At 48.5% G+C, this 25,727-nt stretch overlaps 1 protein-coding gene across 1 annotated transcript; it reads right to left on the bottom strand.

Moving 5' to 3' along the window:
• Positions 1-235: 235 nt before the first annotated feature.
• ubn2a (ubinuclein 2a) lies at positions 236-24,653 on the bottom strand. The gene is made up of 18 exons (XM_080522899.1): positions 24,306-24,653; positions 23,302-23,439; positions 22,986-23,093; positions 22,107-22,238; positions 12,077-12,180; positions 10,720-11,281; positions 10,108-10,178; positions 9,226-9,355; positions 7,410-7,519; positions 7,030-7,140; positions 6,700-6,843; positions 6,226-6,276; positions 5,490-5,532; positions 4,200-4,943; positions 3,432-4,043; positions 2,707-2,914; positions 2,348-2,416; positions 236-871 (listed from the first exon to the last, which is right to left on the bottom strand). The coding sequence occupies exons 1-18, from the start codon at positions 24,621-24,623 to the stop codon at positions 798-800; spliced, it is 3,729 nt and encodes a 1,242-aa protein (XP_080379025.1). The 5' UTR covers positions 24,624-24,653; the 3' UTR covers positions 236-797.
• Between the last annotated feature and the right edge of the window lie 1,074 nt (positions 24,654-25,727).

The raw sequence follows: 25,727 nt of genomic DNA, 5'->3' as shown, positions 1-25,727 counted from the left end.
GTTATCCTTGTTATTGTGCGATAAAGTTAAGGCGCTCCGCTTCGGGACACCATTTTCAGCTGAGCACCAAACACACACACACAACACTGCCCGAGAGAGAAGGACCCGCCCCCTTTAGTTAGCCTATAGGGCCTATAGGCTAACTAAAGGGGGCGGGTCCTTCTCTCTCGGGCAGTGTTGTGTGTGTATGAGTGAGTGTGTGTGTGTGTGTGTTTGGTGCTCAGCTGAAAATGGTGGCCCGAAGCCAATTTGAATACAAAATGTGAACTTTAGCGAATTGTATTCAAATTGTGCTTAGAGGGGACTTCAACAAATTTTACCGGACAAAGACAGGTAATTACCGGTTAACGGAAACCCTGACGTAGCTTACTCGCTCGCTCGCTCGCTGTCTCTCTCTCTCCCTCTCTCTCGTTCCACAGTGATAAAGGTCTGTCATGTAAACATGTTGACAAAAACATTAAATAAAAACAGGAAACGGTTTCATCATTCACCCCCCAAACTACTTCCTGTCTACACCCGGTCATTAAAAAATATAATTAAATTAAATCATCATCATCATCATCATCATCATCATCATCGTCGTCGTTGTCGTCATCGTATGGGTAATCGAGTCTTCAATTTAGGTCCGTGTGACGGGGAGGTACAGTAGTAGCTCCTCCCCTTTTTGTATTACATCATCGCGTCTAGTCAATCAACGTGACCCTAGTGAAAGCGTCTCCTCCTCCTCCAGGAAGCTGTGACGTCATCAGTGGGCGGGGTTTCTCTACTCTCCGGTCCTCCTCCTCCTTTCTGATTGGTCAGTGTGACTTCCTCTTCATGTCTCCGCCCTGGCTTTGGTTGGCATCTGAAGGAGGGAGGGTGGGCAGGAATCCTTAGGGATCAAGGATGGGAGAATGAGGAGAGTCTCACCAGACATGTCACACAGGTCAGAGAATGAGGAGAGTCTCACCAGACACGTCACACAGGTCAGTACAGTCAAGTCAGGGGTGCAAACGAAGAAAATGATCAATGCGCGGCTTACCTTGGGGGGGGGATAGCGCTAGCTAGTACTAATGGTGCTAAATGGATATCGCTAGCCCTAACGGCGGTCTAACAATGATGCGCGTGTGAGTAGCGGCAGCCCTGACCTTAACACCTACAGAATTACTTCGAAAACAGTTTACTGTGACTGTGTTCTCCACGCTGTCGAGAACTGTACCTAGCTGCCTGAAGCTAAAAGGTATTTCAACAGCAGCGGAGTTTAGCAGACAGGAAGATTAGTTAGAAGAATAGTCATCATGTGACTTGGATGAAACGTAGACCACCCCACCCCCCACCCCCTCCCCAAATATTTTTTGGGCAGATCTACAGGATTCACGTGGATGACCTATTTTGAAGTAAAAACAGCTAATTTAGCAGAAAAGTGACAAGTTTACACCCCTGCAGGCAAGTAAAGTCAAGTATGTAGCCTTGAGAATCGATGGTTCTGGAGTCTATCGGCCCACAGGCGAAATCTCCTGTTTCCGTAGCGTACATGATGTACAAGTACACCCCCCTGAACATGTCTCTGGTATGTCACACGCCACACGGGGGCACGGTTCAGATCACAGACCACTTAGACATGCTGCTATTTCCAGACCTGGGTCAAACACGTACACGTCAAATACTTACAAGGCCCGGGTTTCACAGAGCAGACTTGAGCCTAGTCCTAGACTACAAACATCTTCCATGGAGGTTTTACACTGACAGTGTGATCTAGTCCAGGACCAGGCCTCGTCTGTGAAGCCGGTCCATAAAGTATTTGAGGTATGCTCGGAGTTAGCTAGCTCTTCTGAGACCATTCCATTGTTCTCGTTGTTTCTTACTTTGTTACTGATTTATTGCCCTGCGATCAACTTGTCAGTCAATTGTTGGACTTTGGTATTTTTTGCTCTAGGTCAGTCATATTCGGTGCTCCTGGAGCAATTAGGGGGTTAAGTGCCTTTGCTCAAGGGCACATGCAAGCTCCTTCCGATTGCTAGCCGGCCTCTCTAACCTCTAGTATACCGCCGCCCACATTGTACCAGGCAAACTAAATCAAGTGCAGCTCAAGTATTTGACCTGTATTTGACCCAGCAACAGAATTTCACACAAATTCAAAACATGCAAGTCATCAGTAATACTGAAGTGAGCAGACCAGTTTGGGGCAGAACAGACACCACAGACAGACACCACAGACAGACACCACAGACAGACACCACAGACAGACACACACCACAGACACACAGTGTATGAGAGAGAAACAGCAGCACAGTGACCTACGACGAGACAGATGGAGTGAGAGACGGAGGAGGAGAAAGGGGGGATGGGGGGGAGGAGTGCAGTTTACCTGAGAAAGCAAGCTGTAAGTGAGGAGGTAGAGCAGCCTGCGACCCTGACTGGAGACTCTTATACAGATCTGAGGAGAGATGGAGGGATGACAGGAGGGGGAGAGAGAGAGAACTTATCAAAAAAGCACCATAAACTCCTAACAGAATGGCTTAGAGAGGACAAAAAACCTGCTCTTTGATGATTTGATAATGTTTCTAATGATCTGAACTGTGTGTGGCTAAGTGTGTGTCTGGTCACCAAAGTGTGTGTGGCTGTTCACCTCAGTGCGTGTGTGTGTGTGGTAGGTCACCTCAGTGTGTGTGTGTGTGTGTGTGTGTGTGTGTGTGTGTGTGTGTGTAGGTCCCAGGGCCTCCTGACCTATGAGATCACTCTGAGCGAGGGTGTATCCTGAGTTGGCGCCCGGTGCTGTGCCCATGCCGCTGCCCCCCGGCGCCCCGGGGGGGGTGAAGTTGAGCAGGGAGGGGAACTGGAAGGGCAGGGAGACGGGCACCAGACCCCCCAACATGCCAAAGCCCAGCGGCAGGGAGGGGGGGCTGCCCAGGAGGGGGTTACCAGCTGACGACACCTGGACAGAGGGAGGGAGGGGGGGGTGGGGTGGGGGGGGGGGAGAGAGAGAGAGGAGGGAAGGTGAGAGACGGTTAGAGAGAGAGGGGGGGGGGTTAGAGAGGAGGGAAGGGGGGGAGAGAGGGTTGGAGAGGAGGGAGGGAAGGTGAGAGAGGGTTGGAGAGAGAGAGGGGGGGAGAGAGGGAAGGGGGGAGAGAGGGAAGGGGGGGGAGAGAGGGTTAGAGAGAGAGGGAGGGTTAGAGAGGAGTGAAGGGGAGAAAGAAGAGAGGGATCAGAATCACATTCATCAACACATTGTTTAAAAAAAGAACTAATGTTAAAAACCCATCTTAGCCAGTTCAACCCAACAGCTCCTCTACTGTTTCCACACTCTGTCATGTCCTTGGCTTTCTGCTCAGTTTTCCATCCCGTTGGTGGTATGAAGTATGAAGTCAAATCTGTCTGGTTTTTTACATCCCCCAAAAAATAGTTGTTGTTGGCGCGGCCCTTCAAAGAACACCTGTGATTGGTCGACTCACCTGGGACAGGTGGGAGGTGGCCAGGGTGGTTGCCATGGTTGCCGCAGGCGCCCGACTGCCTACAGACGACTTGGCCCCCTGGCCGGCTCCGCCCACCGACCTCTGCCTCTGGCCGTGACTGGACGACACGGAGGAGGGGGAGGGGCTGTTGACGGGGGACATGCTGAGGATGGTGGCGTTGGCCCCGCCGCCGATGGACAAGGCTGTCGCCCCCTTCTGGGCCCCGGCGAAGCCGTACGCGCCCTGGCCCCCGGCCTTGACCCCGCCCTGGACGCTGAAGGGGGGCCGGAAGCCCGCGGAGGTCTTGGGGGAGTACTGGTGCACGCTGGGGATCATCTGGGGGAGGGAGGAGAGGGAGAGATGGGAGGGGGAGGAGGAGGGGGATGGGGAGGGGGCCGGCAGGGGGATGGGGGCCGGGGGCCGCGGCGTGAGCTTGATGATGGGGGAGTGGTTGCTGTGGGAGGACTTGGTGAGGGTGGCCTGCATGGGGGTGATGAAGTTGGACTGGTGGTGGTGGTGGGGGGGGTGGGGGTGGGGGTGGGGCTTGGCCTGGGGGTAGGGGGAGGGGGAGGAGGCGGCCGGGGAGGGGCTGTAGGAGTTGTTGCCCCGGGGCTGGGGGGGCATGGAGGAGGAGGAGGAGGAGGAGCAGGAGGAGGAGGTGGGGGTCAGGGTCATCGCTCCTCCGTTGCTGGCTTTGGCCCCGCCCCTCCCGTGTCCGGACGCCATCGTCCCCCCCGCCCCCGGCTTGATGCCCCCCGCCCCCCCCACCCCCAGGGACCCGAAGGCCTTCTGGTGGGGGGGCAGGAGGGGCGACGCAGTGGGAGGGGGGCGCGGCTTGGGCGGGGAGGGGGAGGGTGGGGGGTGGAGCTTGTTGTTCCCGCCCCCGACCACGCCCTGCCTGTGAGCGGCTGGCGCCATGGCGACGTGTCTCTGGGCGGCCTGCCCCGCTGACCCCGCCCCTTTGAGCATCCCGTACGCGTCTCCGCCTCCCCGCTGCTGCGACACCCCCGCCGACAACGCCATCTGGGCGGAGCCTGACTGCATGCGGGCCAGAGAGGAGGAAGAGGAGGAGGAGGAGGAGGTGGAGGTAGATAGAGTGGTCAGGTGGGCCATGGAGGAGGAGGTGGTCATAGGGGCGGCCTCCATCTTGGAGAGGGAATGTGCAGTCGCCGCCGCGGCGGAGGAGGAGGAGGAGGAGGCGGCCAGGGGGGAGGGGTAGTGGGGGGTGATGGAGGGGGGGGAGGAGGTGGGGATCTGGAGGGGCGGGGGGGACAGGGGGCTGTCCACGGAGGGAAGGCCCATGGCGGCGTTGCTGAGGAGGGCGAGGGCGTGGGAGATGGAGTCCAGCGAGGGCGCCATCAGGTCCTCGTCCAGCGAGTCAGAGAGGCAGATGGGCTCGGAGGGGGAGGGGCAGAGGAGGGGCCGGTGGTGGGGGGCGGAGGAGGAGGAGTGGGGGAGGGCCGGCGTCATGGCGGTGGGGAGGGGTGGCCGCTGGACCCAACCTGGACCCTCCTGGAGGACGGGGAGAAGAGACACGTTAACACTGGCCAGGAACCAATCAACCAATCAACACACTGTCATCAGGGTTACACAGATGGGTGGAAAATGGATGGATGGATGGATGGATGGATGGATGGATGGATGGATGGGTGGATGAGTGGATGAGTGGATGAGTGGATGAATGGATGGATGGATGAGTGGATGGATGGATGGATGGATGGATGGATGGGTGGATGGATGGATGGATGGATGAGTGGATGGATGAGTGGATGGGTGAGTGGATGAATGGATGGATGAGTGGATGGATGGATGGATGGATGGATGAGTGGATGGATGGATGGATGAGTGGATGGATGAGTGGATGAATGGATGGATGGGTGAGTGGATGAATGGATGGATGGGTGGATGGATGGATGAGTGGATGAATGGATGGATGGGTGAGTGGATGAATGGATGGGTGGGTGGATGGATGGATGGATGGATGGATGAGTGGATGGATGAGTGGATGGATGAGTGGATGGATGGACATGGGATGGATGGATGAAGCTGAGGCGTTACCTTGGCCTTCGCCCTGGGTGTGGGGACCATTCGTTTCTTGGCTCTGGACCAAGAGAAACAAGAATTCAGTAACATTCTGACATACCTAACTTAACTACTGTAATAACTAATACAACCTGTTAACTATTGTAATAATTAATCCAACATGTTAACTATTATAAGTTAATCCAACATGTTAACTATTATAACAGTTAATCCAACATGTTAACTATTATAACAGTTAATACAACATGTTAACTATTACAATCATTAATACAAGCTGTTAACTATTATAACAGTTAATACAACCTGTTATAGTAGTTAACATGTTGTATTAACTGTTATAATAGTTAACAGGTTGTATTAACTGTTATAATAGTTAACATGTTGGATTAACTGTTATAATAGTTAACATGTTGTATTAACTTATAATAGTTAACATGTTGGATTAACTGTTATAATAGTTAACAGGTTGTATTAACTGTTATAATAGTTAACATGTTGTATTAACTGTTATAATAGTTAACATGTTGTATTAACTGTTATAATAGTTAACATGTTGGATTAAATGTTATAATAGTTAACATGTTGTATTAACTGTTATAATAGTTAACATGTTGTATTAACTGTTATAATAGTTAACATGTTGGATTAAATGTTATAATAGTTAACATGTTGGATTAACTGTTATAATAGTTAACATGTTGGATTAACTGTTATAATAGTTAACATGTTGTAGGAGAATGAGAGGACTTACAAGTTGCCAGTGAGGTGACTGTGTACAGAACGACTCTCCTTAAACAGCATCCTGACAAAAGACACGCACACACGCGCACACACACACACACACACACACACACACACACACACACACACACACTTGTTATACATACATAACATACATAAAAGATGATAAGGTAAAGATCATCTGAGTATAAATCAGCCCACACACACACACACACCCAGGCACACCCAAACACCCATGGACACACACACCCAATGACACACACACACACACACACACAGGAACTCAAACACCGAAGGACACACACACACACACACACACACCCAATGACAGACGCACACCCAATGACGCACTCACACACACAGGCACACACACACAGGCACTCACACACACCGAAGGACACACACACACCCCCCCCCCCCCCCCCTACCGCCACCACTAACCACCCTGCGTGTTGCGTGTTAGGCGGTTGCCATGGAGACCTACCTGGCCTGCATCCAGCCCTTGGGCCACAGAGGCTTGACCTCGTTCTCCATGAAGGCCTTGAGGTAGTCCTCCAGCGCCAGGCCCGGCTGGGCCTCCAGCTCATAGCAGCTCAGCTTCACCCTGACCAGGGTGCACAGCAGGGTCCTACACACACACACACACACACACACACACAGACACACACACACACACACACGCACACACGTCATATAGACGCACACAGTAGTGTTAGTGTATGTTACCTGAGAGTGTATCTGTAGTGTGTGTGTGTGTGTGTGTGTGTAGTGTTAGTGTGTGTGTGTGTGTGTGTTACAGGTGTGTGTGTGTTACCTCAGTCTGTCGTCCCAGACAAACTTCTTGCGTGGTCCCATCACCCTCTTCCCCGGCTTCTCCTCGTCCTCCTCCTCAGAGCCGTTCCTCTCCACCTCCCCCGACTGCTGCCTGCACACACACACGTTATACATACATAACATACACAAAAAAGGTAAACATCACGTGTGAATAAATCAGCCCACACACACACACACACAACATGGCCGTGGTGTGACACACTGAGGGGAGAATGCTGACACATTCCTCTAACTCAGCGCTGGAGGCCTGGCAGTGAAGGGTGTGAGTGTGAGTGTGAGTGTGAGTGTGTGTGTGAGTGAGTGAGTGTGTGAGTGTGTGAGTGTGTGAGTGTGTGTGTGGAGGCCTGGCCTCTCTCTTACTTGGCGGCGGCCTTGGCCACGCAGTCCAGGCTGTACCTCTGGACCTGCTCCGGCATCACGCTGCACACCGCCAGCTTCAGCTTCAACAGAGGAGTACGCAGACGGTCGTCCTGGGGGGGGGAGGGGGGAGGGGGGAGAGAGAGGGAGCAGGAGGGAGGAGAGTGTGAGAGAAAAGAGACAGACAGCGAGGGAGATACAGAGAGAGAGAGAGAGAGGGGTAGAGAGAGAGAGGGGTAGAGAGAGAGAGGGGTAGAGAGAGAGAGAAGGGTAGAGAGAGAGAGGGGTAGAGAGAGAGAGGGGTAGAGAGAGAGAGAGGGGTAGAGAGAGAGAGGGGTAGAGAGAGAGAGAGGGATAGAGAGAGAGAGAAGGGTAGAGAGAGAGAGAAGGGTAGAGAGAGAGAGAGGGGTAGAGAGAGAGAGAGGGATAGAGAGAGAGAGAAGGGTAGAGAGAGAGAAGGGTAGAGAGAGAGAGGGGTAGAGAGAGAGAGGGGTAGAGAGAGAGAGGGGTAGAGAGAGAGAGAGAGAGAGAGAAGGGTAGAGAGAGAGAGGGTAGAGAGAGAGAGAAGGGTAGAGAGAGAGAGAAGGGTAGAGAGAGAGAGAAGGGTAGAGAGAGAGAGGAGGTAGAGAGAGAGAGAAGGGGGAGAGAGAGAGAGGGTAGAGAGAGGAGAGAGGAAGAGAGAGAAGGGAGAGAGGAGAGAGGGTAAGGTGAGTGTGTGTGGGGGGGTGTGTTGTTGTGTTGTGTTGGGTTGTTGTTTGGTTTGTTTGGTTGTTTTTGGGTTGTTTTGGGTTTGTTGGGGGTTTGTTTGTTGGGTGTTTTGTTGGGGGTTTGGGGGGTGTGTTTGTTTGGTTGTGTTGGAGAGAGAGGGGTAGAGAGAGGGGTAGAGAGAGAGAAGGGTAGAGAGAGAGAAGGGTAGAGAGAGAGAGGGGTAGAGAGAGAGGGGTAGAGAGAGAGAAGGGTAGAGAGAGAGAGGGGTAGAGAGAGAGAGGGGTAGAGAGAGAGAGGGGTAGAGAGAGAGAGGGGTAGAGAGAGAGAGAAGGGTAGAGAGAGAGGGGTAGAGAGAGAGAGAAGGGTAGAGAGAGAGAGAAGGGTAGAGAGAGAGAGAAGGGTAGAGAGAGCAGGAGGTAGAGAGAGAGAAGGGTAGAGAGAGAGAGGGGTAGAGAGAGAGGGGGTAGAGAGAGAGAGAGGGGTAGAGAGAGAGAGGGGTAGAGAGAGAAGGGTAGAGAGAGAGAGAAGGGTAGAGAGAGAGAGGGGTAGAGAGAGAGAGAAGGGTAGAGAGAGAGAGAAGGGTAGAGAGAGCAGGAGGTAGAGAGAGAGAAGGGTAGAGAGAGAGAGGGGTAGAGAGAGAGCGGGTAGAGAGAGAGAGGGGTAGAGAGAGAGAGGGGTAGAGAGAGAGAAGGGTAGAGAGAGAAGGAGGTAGAGAGAGCAGGAGGTAGGAGAGTGTGTGTGTGTGATAGAGAGAGAGAGGTGGAAAAGAGAACACAAAAAGAGAGAGAAAACAGGATAATGGGTTTAGACGGAGGTGCTCTAATGGCCCGTGACGGCAGCCCTACCAGGCCGAGGCGGTGGACGAGACAGCTAGAATCAGTTTGAGATGAGGCGCTTTTCCCAGCTGCCATTTCTCAATCTCCCACGGCGTGAGGCCAACACTTATCTATTCAATCATTTCTATGTTTAAAAAATGATATATGTATTTTCTGTTGATTGCGTGGCGGTGTGTGTGTGTGTGTGTGTGTGTGTGTGTGTGTGTGTGTGTGTGTGTGTGTGTGTGTGTGTGTGTGTGTGTGTGTGTGTGTGTGTGGCGGCGGCGGCGGCTCACCTGGATGTTGAGGCTGAGCTTCTTGAGGCGTTTGAGCAGCGCCTCCTTGTTGCAGGGGACGAAGGCCTCCAGGTGGGAGTACACCTCCCCCCGCACCATCATGGGCTGCTCCTGCACCTGGAGCTCAATACTGGAGGAGGGGGGGGGGGGTAGGAGGGAGGGAGGGTAGGAGGGAGGGAGGTAAGGAGGTAGGGTAGGAGGGAGGGAGGGATGGTAGGAGGGAGGGAGGGATGGAGGTAGGGTAGGAGAGAGGGTAGGAGAGAGAGAGGGAGGGAGGTAGGGTAGGAGAGAGGGAGGTAGGGTAGGAGAGAGAGAGGGAGGGAGGTAGGGTAGGAGGGAGGGTAGGAGAGAGAGAGAGAGGGAGGGAGGTAGGGTAGGAGGGAGGGTAGGAGAGAGAGAGGGAGGGAGGGAGGTAGGGTAGGAGGGAGGGTAGGAGAGAGAGAGGGAGGGAGGTAGGGTAGGAGGGAGGGTAGGGATGGTAGGAGGGAGGGAGGGAGTGAGAGGGAGGAGGAATAGAGGTATTGGGAGAAAGATAGGGAGAGAAGGGATGGGGGGGATACATGGAGGGAGGGGGGGGGAAATAAAGTAAAGTGACAGACACAGGAATAGAGAAATGTGGAAATATGGGAGAGAAGGGAAGGAGGGAGGAGGAATAGAGGCATTGGGAGAAACAGAGGGAGAGAAGGAGAGGCGGACACAGAGAAAGAGGGAGGGGGAAATAAAGTCAAGGTGACAGAGACAGAAATAGAGAGAAAGGGAGAGAGAGGGAGAGAGAGGGAGAGAGAGATTAAAATCCACTCGAAAATCTGCTGCATGACACACCAAGGGTGGAGTTAGAGAGATATATGGCTGGCCTATACGTCAACAGAACGCCAGACTCACTCCAGTAAGATGTTATTCATGTCCAGGGTGAAGAATTTCTTCCGCCCCTCTTGATCAAACTGACGTGAGGCCTGCGGAACAGAAACAGGTGGAGTTAAAACATCAGCAGGGCTCTGTTCACACACACACACACGCGCACACACACACACACACACACACACACACACAGCTAAACCCTTCCCCATCACATCAGTCACTCAATACATCTTTCCAGTTCTCTCTCTCCTCCCCCCCCCTCCCTCCCTACGGTATTCTCTTTTATCTCCGTTTTTCAGCCTCTGATTGTCTCCCCCTCTCTCCCAATGTCACTGCCATCCTCTCCTTTTCTCTCTCTTTCACTCACCCTCACCCTCTCTTTCCGTGTAACACTCAAGGAACCAATACAACCCCTGACTACCTTCCTCCTTGTGCATAATAATGTTACAACTCAACAGAAAAGGTGTGTGGGGGCGGTGTGTCTGTGTGTGTGTGTGTGTGTGTGAACCCAAATGACCAAAAACAATTAAACCAACGGAGGACGTGAAAAGAACGTCAGCAGTAAACAAATGTCGAGTCAACAGGACGCCCCCCCTCCTCTCCCCTCCCCCCCTAAACACAAACAACACCACTCACCGCCCGTAGGTCCTCGATGCGTTTGATGAGGGGGGGGGGCAGCCCGCCAGGCAGCGGAGGAGGCGTCAGGAGACCCGCGGCAGTCCCCAGCCCCCCCTGGCCCCTCCCTAACCCGGCCCCTCCGGCCCTCGGCCCCGAAACTCCCAGTCCCAGCAGGCCGTTGGGCGGCTCTCTCTCCGTCACCACGGAGCCGTGCGGGACCGAGTCCAGCGCCCCGAAGTCCAGGTCGCCCAGGAGGTCCTGCAGCTCCTTCTCGTTGGCCGAGCCCAGCAGCGACATCATGGCGGGGTCGGAGGTCAGGTCGGCCAGGGACAGGTCGTGGTTGGCCGCGTCGGCGTGCAGGTGGGAGTTGGGCGGCGCCATGTGGTTGGTGGGCCGGGGGGGGGCGCCGGAGAGGCCGCCGCCGCCGCCCAGGACGGGGTGAGGCACGCTGGGGTTCCTCCTCCTCATCTCCTCCTTCTCCCGGGTGAAGCGGCGGAGGATGGCGGCCAGGCAGAGGGAGTCCTTCATCAGCTTCTTCCTCTTCTTCTTCTCCGGGCGGTGGAGGTTGAGACCCGGCACTCTGGAGCGGAAAAAAACAGGAAACAAACGTTTTCAGTTGAGGAGAATGAGCGTCTCAGAGACAGCAGCTTGGCTAGGAGGAGCAGGTCTCGTATGACTTGGTCCTCTGTGGCTCAGATGTTAGAGCGTGGCGCTCTAACAACCCTTTGGGGGTTGGGGGGGTCCCGTCTATACGGGGAAAAAACGCATGCACTCGCTGCGATGTAAGTTGCTATGGATACAAGAAGCGTCAGCGAAAACGGCATACATCTGGAAACCAGAGACATCAGCACGGCAGCACTTTTCAAGATGACACAATGGTAGTCGCTGCCAACGCTTCCTAATAGCCGTTCTATTCCTGGAGGTCTTTAGAGCGGGAGTATTAACGGCAGCGGAGTCATCAGCCTAGCGGAGTGTGTCAAATGGTGCCTTTGTTAAGGGCGGTTGACCTGTCAGGGTGCCCATAGGCCATTCAGAGGCAGCAGGCTTGACAACGCACCAGGCAAGACACCGCTGGGCAGGGCCGCACACAAAAGCATGTGTATACAAGGACGATTTAACAGCACAATTGATAGAGATGGTTTAAAAAATTAAAAAATAATAATAATAAATGTACATTTTTAAAACATTAAATAAGTATTTTAAAAAGACACCGATTGAAATAAATGACACTAAATGACATTTTGAGAATACATTGTTGTTTTCCCTCACCTTCGTAAACACTATTTACTTTGTTTTCCGTTCCGTTGACAAATATGTAAATATTACATGAATAAAAACGTCTGACAGTAATGATGTTTTTCTCCTTTCATCTCACCCTTGTTTAGGTACTCTGTTCTTCCGCGGTTTCTTCTCCTCTAAATTGTTCCCTTCTTTCCTCTTCCGCCTCTTGATCACTTGCTCCTCGCCCTGCTTCAGCTTCTGCCCAGACAGGACAGACAGACAGACATGCAGAACAGATAGACAGAACAGAACAGACAGACAGAACAGACAGAACAGACAGACAGACAGGTATACAGACAGGCATACAGACAGAACAGACCGAACAGAGAGAACAGACAGACAGACAGAACATACAGACAGAAGAAAAGACAGACAGAATAGACAGACAGACATACAGACGTACAGACAGACAGACATACAGATAGAACAGACAGAACAGACAGACAGACATACAGAACAGACCAGACATACAGAACAGACATACAGACAGACCAGACATACAGACAGACCAGACATACAGACAGAACAGACATACAGACCAGACATACAGACAGACCAGACATACAGTCAGACAGAACAGACATAGACAGAACAGACATACAGACATAGACAGAACAGACAGACAGAACAGACATACAGACAGACCAGACATACAGACAGACAGAACAGACATAGACAGAACAGACATACAGACAGACAGAACAGACATAGACAGAACAGACATACAGACAGAACAGACAGACAGACAGAACAGACATAGACAGACCAGACATACAGACAGACAGAACAGACATAGACAGAACAGACATAGACAGAACAGACATACAGACAGACAGAACAGACAGAACAGACAGACCCAGTTTACTTCACCAGTCAAACAATCTGATCAGAGCCATTTGGCTTGATGTCACTTATCCACACAGACCTCTTCTATTCACTAGATTAAATCATGCCAACTTATGAATAATGTGTTCATAACTTGTCTAATTTCATGAGACGTAGTAATTTCACTGAATCAATGTCACTAATCAATTGTGGTCCTCTGTGGCTCAGTTGGTAGAGCATGACGCTAACAACACTTAGGTTGTGGGTTCGATTCCCACTGGGACCATACATACTGAAAAATGTATGCCCTCACTGCAGTGTAAGTCGCTTTGGATAAAAGCATAACATAAATGACATATATATGTTATAGTACATGTGGTAAAACGGTTTATGTCTGCATTTCCGGGGGACATGTCAGCATAAAACGTCGACTTGGGACATGCTGGCATGTCTAACCCTAACCCTAGCTCCTAACCCTAACCCTAGTTTACCCACATGTACCGTATTCCCACATGTACCGTAACATATCAACATATATGTAAATTACATTGATTACATATATATACAGTATATCTCAAAAGTGAGTACACCCTTTAGATTTTTGCAAATATTCTGTTATATCCTTTCAGGGGATAACACTATCCTACTGAAACTTTGATATAACTTAAAGTAGTCAGTGTGCTGCTTGAATAACAGTATAGATTTATTGTCCTTTGAAAATTACTCAGTACACAGCTGTTAATGTCTAAACAGCTGGCAACAAAAGTGAGTACACCCCATAGTGAACATGTCCTAATTGTGCCCAATGATGTTGTTTTCCCGCCCTGGTGTCATGTGACTCGTTAGTGTTACAAGGATTCAGGTGTAAATGATAAGCAGGGCTGTTAAATTTGGTGTTTTGGGCACAATTCTCTCTGAATGCTGGACAACATGGCACCTCATGGCAAGGAACTCTCTGAGCGGCTGAAAAAAAGGATTATTGCGCTTCACAAAGATGGCCTTGGCTATAAGAAGATTGCCAACACCCTGAAAATGAGTTGCAGCACAGTGGCTAAGATCATACAGCGGTTTTCCAGGACAGGTTCCACTCGGAACAGGCCTCGCCAGGGTCGACCAAATAAGTTGAGTCCACGTGCTCAGCGTCATATCCAGAGGTTGGTTTCCAAAAATAGACGTGCGAGTGCTTCCAGCATTGCTGCAGAGGTTGCAGAAGTGGGATGTCAGCCTGTCAGTGCCCAGACCATACGCCGCACACTGCATCAAATCGGTTTGTATGGCCGTCGCCCCAGACAGAAGCCTCTTCTGAAACCGATGCATAAGAAAGCCCGCAAACAGTTTGCTGAAGACAATGAATCCAAGAACATGAGTTACTGGAACCATGTCCTGTGGTCTGATGAGACCAAAATAAACCTATTTGGGTCAGATGGTGTCCGGCGTGTGTGGCGGCACCCTGGTGAGGAGTACCAAGACAAATGTGTTTTGCCTACAGTCAAGCATGGTGGTGGCAGCATCATGGTCTGGGGCTGCATGAGTGCTGCCGGCACTCTGGGGAGCTGAATTTCATTGAGGGACACATGAATTCCAATATATACTGTGACATCCTGCAGCAGAGCATGATCCCCTCTCTTCGGAAACTGGGCCGTAGGGCAGTTTTCCAACATGATAATGACCCTAAACACACCTCCAAGATGACAACGGCCTTGCTGAAGAAGCTGAAGGTTAAGGTGATGGACTGGCCAAGTATGTCTCCAGACCTAAACCCAATTGAGCAGATGTGGGGCATCCTCAAGAGGAAGGTGGAGGAGTGCAAGGTGTCCAACATCCGTGGGCTCCGTGATGTCGTCATGGAGGAGTGGAAGAAGATTCCAGAAGCAACCTGTACAGCTCTGGTGAATTCCATGCCCAGGAGGGTTAAAGCAGTGCTAGATAACAATGGTGGTCACACAAAATATTGACACTTTGGGCACAATTTAGACATGTTCACTATGGGGTGTACTCACTTTTGTTGCCAGCTGTTTAGACATTAACAGCTATGTACTGAGTAATTTTCAATGGACAATAAATATATACTGTTATTCAAGCAGCACACTGACTACTTTAAGTTATATCAAAGTTTCATTAAGATAGTGTTATCCCCTGAAAGGATATGACAGAATATTTGCAAAAATCTAAAGGGTGTACTCACTTTTGAGATATACTGTATGTCATTTACATATACGTTGATTATATAAAAAATGTTGTGATCAATTTTTTATTGATTTTTTTTCAGGGAATGGTACAAGGGAGTGGTAACATGTAAAAGAACAAAAGAGAAATAGAATAACAAAAATCCAGTAGAAACCTCCCCCCCCCCCCCCCCCCAATCTCCCTTTACCCCAGCAGTCCCCTACCTCCCCCTCCTCCCACACATGTCCCTCCCGCCACAAACCTCCAACCCACCCGCCCAATCACAGCCCCCCGCCCCCCACCCACTCACAGCCCCCCGCCTTCCACCCCCCACCCTATCACAGCCCCCCGCCCACCACCCCCCACCCAATCCCAGCCCCCCCCCTACAGGACCCTATGGAAGGAGCAAATCGATTAGCCTATAGTAGTGTCTTGAGGATGGTTATAGTTTGGTCCCAGCATGAAACATTGTCCGAAATTGCATGATGCCTGTTGGCTATCCAGTGTTCCATGCTGGCTATGTCAATGAAGTCTAATATCCATCTCTGCGTGGTCAAGAAATGGGGTGACTTCCACCTGCAAGCTATAAGCCTTTTGGCTGCTGTAAGGCCGGCCAGCCAGATGCGTCTTTGTTTGATGTTTAAATCAAGGTTTGAACTGTCATTTAACAATAGGACTACTGGTGAGTGTGGAATGTGTTTGGACAGGATCAGGGACAATGCATCACAAACTGTCCTCCAGAAATCAGCCACTCCCGGGCATTCCCATACCATATGAAAAAAGGTGCCAACTGTATTTCGGGTGCAAAGAGTACAGTTAGGTGAAGGTATGGTCTTTATTTTATGTAGCAGATATGGAGTGAAGTATGTCCTATGAGTAAAATTGAAATGGATAACCTGGTGGTTGGGATTTCTGGAGGAAAGGGATATGTTTTGCCAAATTAATTGCCAATTTAAGTTATTGTGTGATAAAGTGTCTTTCCACACTCTGTCAATGTGTAATGGTTTTAAAGAAGCCTTAACCAGGATGGAGTAAAGAGCTGAGACCTGACCCCTGGGTCTGGTGAATGCTATGTGAAATGGATGCATGTCTAATGAGCTATTCCAGGGTACCCCGTATGTGCGCATAGCTGTACGTAATTGAAGGTAGAAAAAAAAGGACGTACCGGGTAAATTAAAGTTTCTCTGAATGTCTTGGAATGAGCGGAGACCCTCAGCCCCAAATAAATCTGAGAATGTGTGAACTCCCTTGTCACTCCACTGGGGAAATGAGATTGGACGCCCTCCCAACTGGAGAATTGAATTTTTAAATATAGGCGAATGGAGGTACCAGTTGGTTGAGATTTTGCAGAACTTTTCTGCGCATCGCCAAACTGAGATTAATTCAGTGATGGAGCCGAATTTCAATTTGGACTGTTTAATAGAAATGTTAGAGTATATTACATCTTGTAACCTATGAGGATGGACAATGTTTTCCTCTAAGGGGCGCCAAGAAACACGAGCAGCCGGATCAAACCATGTGGAGAGAGGACGCAGCACAAAGGACCAATAATACCATTCGAAGTTTGGTAGCCCCAATCCCCCTTCGTTTTTTAGCCTCTGGAGGGTTGAGAATTTGGGTCTGGGCTTCTTCCCCCTCCATATAAAATGAGAAGAGATAGAGTGTAGTTTCTTCCAATAACCACTTGGTGGGGCTAGAGAGAGCATGGAACTAAAAAAGTTTATTCGTGGAAGAATATTCATTTTAATAACTGAGATACGGGAATGAAATGTGAGGGGTGAAGTTTTCCACCTTTGTAGATCAGAATCTACCTCCTTCAGCACATTCTTATAATTAATTGATACTGTGTTTGAAATTGAGGGGTAGATAGTGATACCTAGATATTTAATATTCTGGACCACTGGGATGTTTAGTGAGATATCTAACTGTCTAGCTGAGGCATTCAGTGGCAATAGAGCTGATTTTCCCCAGTTAATTTTGTAACCTGAAATTATTAAAGATGTTTAGAAGGTGAGGAAGTGACTGAGGGATATTCTGAATAAAAAGAAGGATATCATCAGCATACAGAGATATGTGATGTTTGGTGTTCTGGACCGTAATAGGATCATGGGTGACTGACTGGCGAACGGCCTGGGCCACAGGTTCCAGAGATAGGGCAAACAGCAAAGGAGAGAGAGGGCAACCCTGGCGCGAGCTGCGGGATACTGGGAACTGTTTAGAGAGCATGTGTTCCCTGTCAGAACCATTGCTGTCGGGTTGGAATATAGTAGTTTTATCATATCCACATAATGATCTCCAAAGCCCATATAGCGTAAAACCGCCCATAAAAAGTGCCACACGAGACGATCAAAGGCTTTCTCAGCATCAAGTGAGAGAATAGCATTTGCTGAATCAGTAATATTCGAAGAGTCAATAATATGGAGAAGGCGGCGAACATTGTCTGAGGCAAGGCGATTTTTAATTAAGCCTGTTTGGTCCTCATGCACTAAGGTAGTCATAAATGGTTCCAGTCGAGAGGCTAGAACTTTGGCGTACAGTTTAGTATCTGTATTTAAAATTGACAAGGGGCGATAGCTTCCGCAGTCAGTAGGGTCCTTCCCCTTTTTCAAGAGCAAAGAGATTATAGCTATATTGTTGTTTTTGGAGAAGGAGCCATTTTTGATTGCAGAATGAATCATTCCCAACAGCAAGGGGCCAACTTGGGGCCAAAAGGCCAGATACAATTCAGGTGGTAGACCGTCTAACCCTGGTGACTTGCCTTTATTCATGCATGAAAGAGCTTTGTATAGTTCAGATAGCGTAATAGGAGAATCTAAATCAAGGGAGTCATTTTGGGAAAGCTGGGGGAGCTGTAAGGGGTTCAAGAAAGAACTAACGGCTTGATCATTATAATCAATCTCAGAAGTATATAGAGCCGAGTAGAATGCCCAGAAGTTATTGTTAACCTCTGTTGGATCAGTGCACAAAGTACCTGTAGAACTTTTAATTGAAGAGATGTTTGCTAGTTGTTCATTGGTTTTAAGTTTTGAGGCTAGTAAATGGCTTGGCTATGCACTGTGCAAGTAATGGTTTTGTCTAGTTCTATGAATGAGGAAATCAGCTCTATGTCTGAGAAGATGGTTAAGATCTTTAAATAACACTTCTCTCTCAAGAACTAGCTCAGGGGTAACATGCGGAGTCATTGTGATCTCCAGTTCAGCAATTTTCTTTTCTAAGTCTTGAATATGTTTGAATCTGGATTTGTGTAGATTAGAGGCAAAACCAATAGTTTTATCCCTAATGAACCCCTTCACTGCATCCCAGAGAATACCAGGATCATCCACAGATGGCTTATTAATTACAATAAACTCATCAAGTTGTTCCTTCATTTCCTTTAGGAATGATTCATTCTGCAAAAGGGTGGAGTTAAAGCGCCAGCGAGGAGCCCTTTTAGGCTTCAAGGAGATCGCTACTCTGCCAAAGACCGCCCTGTGGTCAGAGAGAGACATAGGAAGTAAATTAAAATCTGATGTCTTATCATACAGATGTTTGGATATAAAAATATAATCTATGCGAGAGAATGATCTGTGTCGAGAGGAGAAACAAGTGAATTCTTTCACGGAGGGGTTAGAAGAACGCCAGACATCTACCACAGCACAGTCACTAGCCCATTTCCTTAGTGCAGAGGACGCCAGGTGTTGCTCTCTCCCCTCGTTAACCCCAGTTCTGTCCATCGTGTGTAGCCATACAGCATTGAAGTCACCCCCTATTATTAAACCAAAATCAGATAGATTAAGTAGTCATAAAAGCCAATATCAAAGGAATTTGGTGCATATACTGAAACAAAGGCCAGTTTCTTATCATTTACCATCATTTTTATATAGCTTACTCTGCCCTCAGAATCTTTCCCAGATCCTAGATCTTTAAACTGAAAACTGCGCTTGGCAACGATCACTACTCCCCTTTTTTTTTTGGTATTTGAGGAGGAGGCAATTACATGGTAATATTTATTCTGAAATCTACTAACATCTTTTTCCAATAGGTGAGATTCCTGAAAGAAGGCCACATCTATCTTTTTTCTCTGTAGGAAGTCTAAGGTACTTGTGCGTTTATGAGGGATATTTAGGCCCCGCCCATTCCAAGACAGAAGTGTAATGCTAGTCATAGCTATCTTGGTAAAAGAAAAAAGTGAAAGATACTAACCGAAGAGCTCCAACCATAGGGTCCTGTCCCTCCCCCCCAACCCCCATGATCATAGCCCACCCACCCCTTGCCCCCTAATCCCAATCGGCACCCCTCTTCCCCAACCCCCCAAAAAAATAAATGGACAAAAAGGTCCATCCAGAGCCCACCCAACCTCCCCCCAAAAAAAGTGACAGTGAAGAAAAGATAGTCAGATACCCCTCCCTCTCCCTTGTAGCTATTCCTTGTTTGAGTAATTACCATATATAATAAAAAAATAATGATAATACAGAATTAGAAACCAAAGAAAAAAAGAAATCATTTTCAAGTATCATTTGGGGTTATAAAGCCATCAGCAATGAAATTATATATTCATTCAGTTCTATAATAAAAAACAATAATTGTGTTCAAGCTACCTATAATGTCATACGTAAATTGGGACACCCCATATGTTCAAAATACTCAAATAAGCAAGGTTGTGTGGAACAGGCAAACTTAAAACATTAGGCTATTATAACGCTATTCAATCTGATTAGTCAGCAACCTATCATAGAGTTCAGATTGCGAAATGTGTCGCACACAGTCAGCCACCATACAGCTGGATCAGCATTTACAGTAAATAGAAAGCAAAAATAATAACTATAGTGGTTTTACAGCGATGTCAGCCGGATTTACACTCACTGAGTTGCTACACGATTGAAATAAACAAACAGAGTCATTGGAGTGACGTCCTCCATGAGTAACGCCCACCAGGAAGTAAACAAGTCCAGCATGTAGTCAACAGTTATCGTTTGAAAAACAAAGTCTAGAGCGAGCTCTTGTTAAGAGCCTTACCCCGATCAGGAATTGTCCTCAAGTGAAGAAAGGAACTTCTCTGCCTCTGATAGTTCGTGGAATAGATGGTGCCCAGAGCTGTGGATGAGCTTAATGCAGGGCTCGACAGTGCGACTGTTTTGGTCGCATTTGCGAGTGAATATATTTCTGTGCGACTTGGAAATACATTCAATCGCACCAGTGCGACTAACTGCTGAACTACTGTCATGCGCAGTCAAACCTATGTGTATAAGCGATGAGGGAATGAAAACAGTGAACAGAAACGTGTGTCGCAGAAATGCTTCACGCGAGTCCTATATGCTTAAAATGCGCATAATGGGTATATGGGATACAGCTCTCATAGTTCGTAGCGCTGTGTTTTGTTAGCCGCTAGCTGCTAGCAGCGGTTGCTTCCGGTTTCATTACAAAGAGGTTAACCCTATATGTGCCTGATGTCTAACATTCAAATGACTCTAACTTCATCTTTTTTCGGATTTCAATGTATGACGCATCATTTGAAAGTTTATGATCCGTAGTTCCAATCCACAACACGTCACATTTGAAAGTGTTTCTGTAATTTTTTTACATTTGAAAGTGTTTTGTTTATATATATTTATATTATACAATTTACCAGTCATATTCTGGAATGTGTCTAAATGTTAAAGTTCCATAAGTATAAGCAAAATAAAGTAACAGTTTGTAAATAAATAGTAGCATTTGAAACAAACAAAAAAAACGAACCGTGAACCGTGACCCAAAAACCGAGGTTCATACCGAACCGTGGGCCAACTGAAATTAAGATTCTTACTTCCCCTTTACATTGTGTGAGTCTCCATTTTTATTACGGCCAAGAGCCGGTTATGATCATTTTGATATGTTATGATTATGATAATTTGTTGTCGTTGTTGACGAAAATTGCGCAATTTTCATTGTGCTACTGAAATTCTTGGTGTGCTACTAAATTTTTCAACATGGTAGCACAGTGCTACCTGGGGAAAAGGTAAGCGGCAAGCCCTGGCTTAATGACCGCGGGGTACAGCAAGAATGCCTCACAGCGCAATCCCCGAGCCCGGTGCATGACCGGATAGCAGGGACGTCTGAGTTTAGAAGTGTACTCGCTGTAATCCGCTGCAAAACGGATGGTGCGCCCGGCGATCTCCACGGGAGTTTTCCTTGATTCTTGGAGGATACGGTCTCTGTCTGTGAAGCGAAGGAATTTAATGATCAAGGACCTGGGATGTGATGAAGAGGCTCGAGGAGACCCGGTGCGGTGAGCTCGCATGATCTCCAGCGGCTTGTCAGCCAGGGAGGGGAACCACCTTGGGAAGTTGGCAGTGAGGTAGGACATTGCATTCCCCGATTCTTCTCCCTCCTTTAGATTAATCATTCGTAGGTTGTCCCTTCTGTTCCTATCCTCGAAGGATGCCAGTTTGGATTCAAGCTGAGCTAGGGATGTGGTGTGTTGAGAGGTAGTGACCTCGGATTCCTTTACCCGCTCCTGTAGCTTGGAGGTGATAGTGCGTTGTGCATTTATCTCCTTATCGTGTTTGGTCAGGGTTGCCTCCATGACTCCCAGCTGGGTCTCCAGCCGGTCGAATCGATCGTTAGAGTTTTTCTCCGCTATATTGAAATAGCGTTTAAGTGTAGCCTCGAGAGAGGCCACTGTGAGAGCGCTCTCTGAGTTTTCGTCGCCGTCCATCGGCATGACCAAAGGATCTTTATTTTTGCGCGTACGGCTAGCCATTATGGACAGTACTAAACAGGCTAATAAACGTTCAACTGGTGTAGGTTAATATCAGATTTCGTAGCAGAAATATAGATGTTTGCTCCGACAAACTTAACGGAGAGTAACCGCGAGGCTTCTACTCCGCCATCTTGTTCACGTCACGTCACGATACGTTGATTATATATATATATATATATATGTTACGGTACATGTGGGAATACGGTACATGTGGGAAAACTAGGGTTAGGTGCTAGGGTGACTTGGTACATGCTGGCATGTCTAACCCTAACCCTAACCGTAGCACCCAACCCTAGTTCTCCCACATGTACCGTAACATATAATCAACGTATATGTAAATGACATATCTATATATATATTTATATAATCAATGTATGGGGAATCAACATCACCCACGCAGACGCCCCTGACTCACCCTGGGTTTGCCCCCCTCCTTGCCCCCGTCCTCGCCCTCCGACTCCGAGGCCGGGCGGAACTGTAGCGTGCCGGTGTTGATGTAGAAGCCCCCCAGCTTGGTGGTCAGGGAGGCCGGGACCAGCTCGTCATACTGTCACAGGGACGACAGCCGGTAAATAGATAGAGGGGGGGTGGGGAGGGAGGGATGGGTGGAGAGAGGGAGAGAGAGAGGGAGAGAGAGTGGGGGGGGATAGAGAGGGAGGGAGGAAGAGAAAAAGAGGGGGGACAGAGAGAGAGAGGGAGGAAGAGGAGGGGACAGAGAGAGGGAGGGAGAGAGGAAGACAGACAGAGAGAGAGAGGTAGAGAGAGAGGTAGAGAGAGAGGTAGAGAGAGAAAGAGGGGGGACAGAGGGAGAGAGAGAGTGAGAGATGCAGAGAGACGGCAGAGCCTCAGACAGACAGACAGAGCAGCAGAGTGCTGCCTCTCTCCCTCTGTTTCTGGTCGTTGACAACCAAACAACAACATGTCACAGAGGAGGCTAGTGGGAAGTGTCTCTGGGCGTGGCGGAGGCCTAGAATACTGCCTGCTGCTGTTTAGAAACGGAGGCTCTGGGGGATTCATTAAGTCTTTAAACAGTGCTATTGACATTTGCTGTGAAAAAAAGAAGAAAAGAAAAAAAGAAAGAAAATAGAGCCTGAGGGACACCAAAAAAAAAAAAAAAAAAAAAAAAAAGACAAGCAAGCTTTGAAGTACATTAGACGATATTAATGTTAATGTGACAGGAATTAGGCTACGCAGACAGAAACTGAACTTCTAAATGACACACACAGTGAATAATGAAGTATCCAGCAGAGAGATGGGGGGGGGGGGGGGGCGGTAGACAAAAGGGGGTACTTACAGCCTCTGAGTTGTCGATAAACGGGTCGGTCTCGTCGTAGCCGAAGCCTATGTCTATTAAATCCTGCATTCTGTCCTTCCTCTTCTTCTTCCCGGCAGTGTCGTTACCCTGTGAGGGAAGGAAAGGGTTAACAATGTCTCCATGCAGCCGTTGACAAAACAGGTGGTAAACAACCAGTAAGGAATTAAGATAAGGAATTAGATATTCAAGTTGTGGTCATTTGTTAGCACTGCAATGCCTTTATATGACATCCAGTTAGCAATGGGCATTGTGTCAGGGCAATGTACATTTGGTAATAAACATTAACATTTCTTACATATTTGTTTTCAAACTTCTTGGCCAGAGCCTCCATCCGCAGCCTGTCTCGTTCGTCGTCGTTGAAAGGGTCGTTGGGGTCGAGGGCAGGAACCGGGGCAGGGGTGAGACGTGGAGGGGGGACAGGGTTCTTCTTTGTCTGGAGGGTAATGAGAAATATGTAATTTCTGAAAATCACAATGACTAGCCCACAATCAGACTGAGAATGACCCCTTTATAAAACACTGACAGTAATAACAATTAAATGTGAACAATAACATGTTATTAATGAATATAAATGCTTGAATCTAATATTGTCGTGTAAACTCAGCATTGACGCAGCTTGAAAAGTTTTGTTCTAAAAATGTAACAAAAAGTTTATAAATAGGAGAAAAAAAAGTTCAGCGTAGTTGCTCAGCAAATAATATGACGGCGAATGACAAAAAAGGAAAAAGAGGCCAACTTAACAGTATCAAGCCATTATGCATTCATCCAATTAACGCTATCACAAAACATGTCTCCTTCGCTCCCAGTAGGCAACAACATCCTGGTACTTTCCAAACCCATTCCATCAGCAATGATCTTCAATCTCCCACCTCTAGGAGGCTGAACTGCCCTGACATTTACAACTCCTGTAATGGCTGGATGCCTGTTTTTAAAAACAGCCAAGCAAGAAGCGAGACATGTCAGCAACAGAGTAGGAAAGCAGGCAGCACCAGGTAACACGTCATGTCACGTCCAAAAAAGGGACTCGATTCAACAGCGATTGTTGACGTCCAAAGCTGGACTAGTTGTCCGACTGAACAGTGCCTGAGTCCGAATGAATGGCAGCCCTGCTGGGGTCTTTGCGTCAAGTCCGTGACTGGTCATCTGCCACCACAAGAGTCCGTGGGAAGACAAGGTGCACTTCCCCCCGGGGCCCCTCGCAATCTGACAAGTCCCCACTTCCCAAAGCTAATAAGATCAACTCTTAAACCACGGGTCTTCCCCCCGTGCATGAAACATAAGAGGAGGTCATTACATTACCTGGAGGTTTTGCATGAGTTCGCTGTAATTGAACTCGGCCGACGATTGATCGCTGGGCTCGGACAGAGAAAGGTTCAGTCGCACGGTCATCTTTCTCGGTTCGGGCTTGTCCCCGTCGACAGTTTGGCCGAAAACCCCCTCGCCGCCCCCGGCTCCTGCCCCTGCCCCGGCCATAGCTGTCCTGTCGTCGACCCCCGGCGCGTCTCCATCTAAGTTGCCGTCGGCCTCGTCCGACAAGCGGCGTTTCCTAGACTCGGTGGCTGACCCAGCAGCGAAGGCCGAGAGGGTGACAAATGGTACTTTTCTGGGTTCGGCCATTTGGATGAGCTTGCCTGTCTGAACCCTCTCTCTCTCCGGACAGACAAGAGCTACTTCGCGAAACTACTTCCAATCGGCGAAGTGGAGGGGGGCTACGCCGGGACGCGACGGCTACTTAGCGGCTAGAAGAGGTCGGGGGTTCTCCTCCGCACCATACGAATTCAATTCCAGGGGATCAGATGGTCGGGGAAAAGTTGTTTTCCCTGTGGCTGCTTGCATCCTCAATTGCTATGGGACCGAGGCATTCAATGTAGCCATCTTGGATTTCAGGAGTAAATAAAATATCAGAGAGAGGTCACTGCGCCTGCGCGCGGGGAACAAAACGGAAGCAGCGTGAGCGAGGGGGGTTGGCTCGGCCAATCAGGCGCGTGCCCCATTTTAGACCCGCCCATGTTACAACAGGCGATAATAAGACAATCATATGATATTGTTTATGACCTTTAAAGATGTCTGATAAAAGAACATTTAGATCCAACAATGCCAGTGTCATCAATAAACATGTGAGGTTTGCTCACGACCACTGCACATGCAAGGCATCAGTTGTGTGATTCCATTCTTATCCTGTACATTCTCTCAGAAGAGCTGAAATGCTGAATTGTGCGTTTTTCCACAATGCCCTACACACACAAATCAAATCCCAACCGGAACCAAGCAAGCCAGTTGGACCGCTATCTGGATGTTGTTACCCACCCAGCCCATACTAATCTATAATAACACAAGCATTGATGACCACCTGTTGCTACAGGACGACAGTATAAACTGCTTTGTGTTATTCTGTGCTTTACACTATTCAGCTGCTCAACAAAAGGATGTTGTGAAGAACAACAAATGCAAAGTCATTACATCATGACTCAATTATACAAGAATGACATCATCAGAGAAGTAGTGTAGTGATAAACTGGTGAAACAAATAAACAATGGATATAAGTAATTGACAACAAAACAAGTGATAAAAGAATACAATTTAATAGTTGGATCAGCATCACAATACAAATATACATCCACCATTTCAATAGAGAAAATACAAATACACATTTCAAATACAATGCATTGGCATATGCATAAACGCATAGGCATTTGATTATACAGTTGAAATGATGAATA

Source organism: Nansenia antarctica (assembly GCF_963989245.1).
Source record: "Nansenia antarctica genome assembly, chromosome: 2".
In the NCBI taxonomy this organism is placed as follows: Eukaryota; Metazoa; Chordata; class Actinopteri; order Argentiniformes; family Microstomatidae; genus Nansenia; species Nansenia antarctica.
This window is presented reverse-complemented; position numbering and strand designations above follow the sequence as displayed.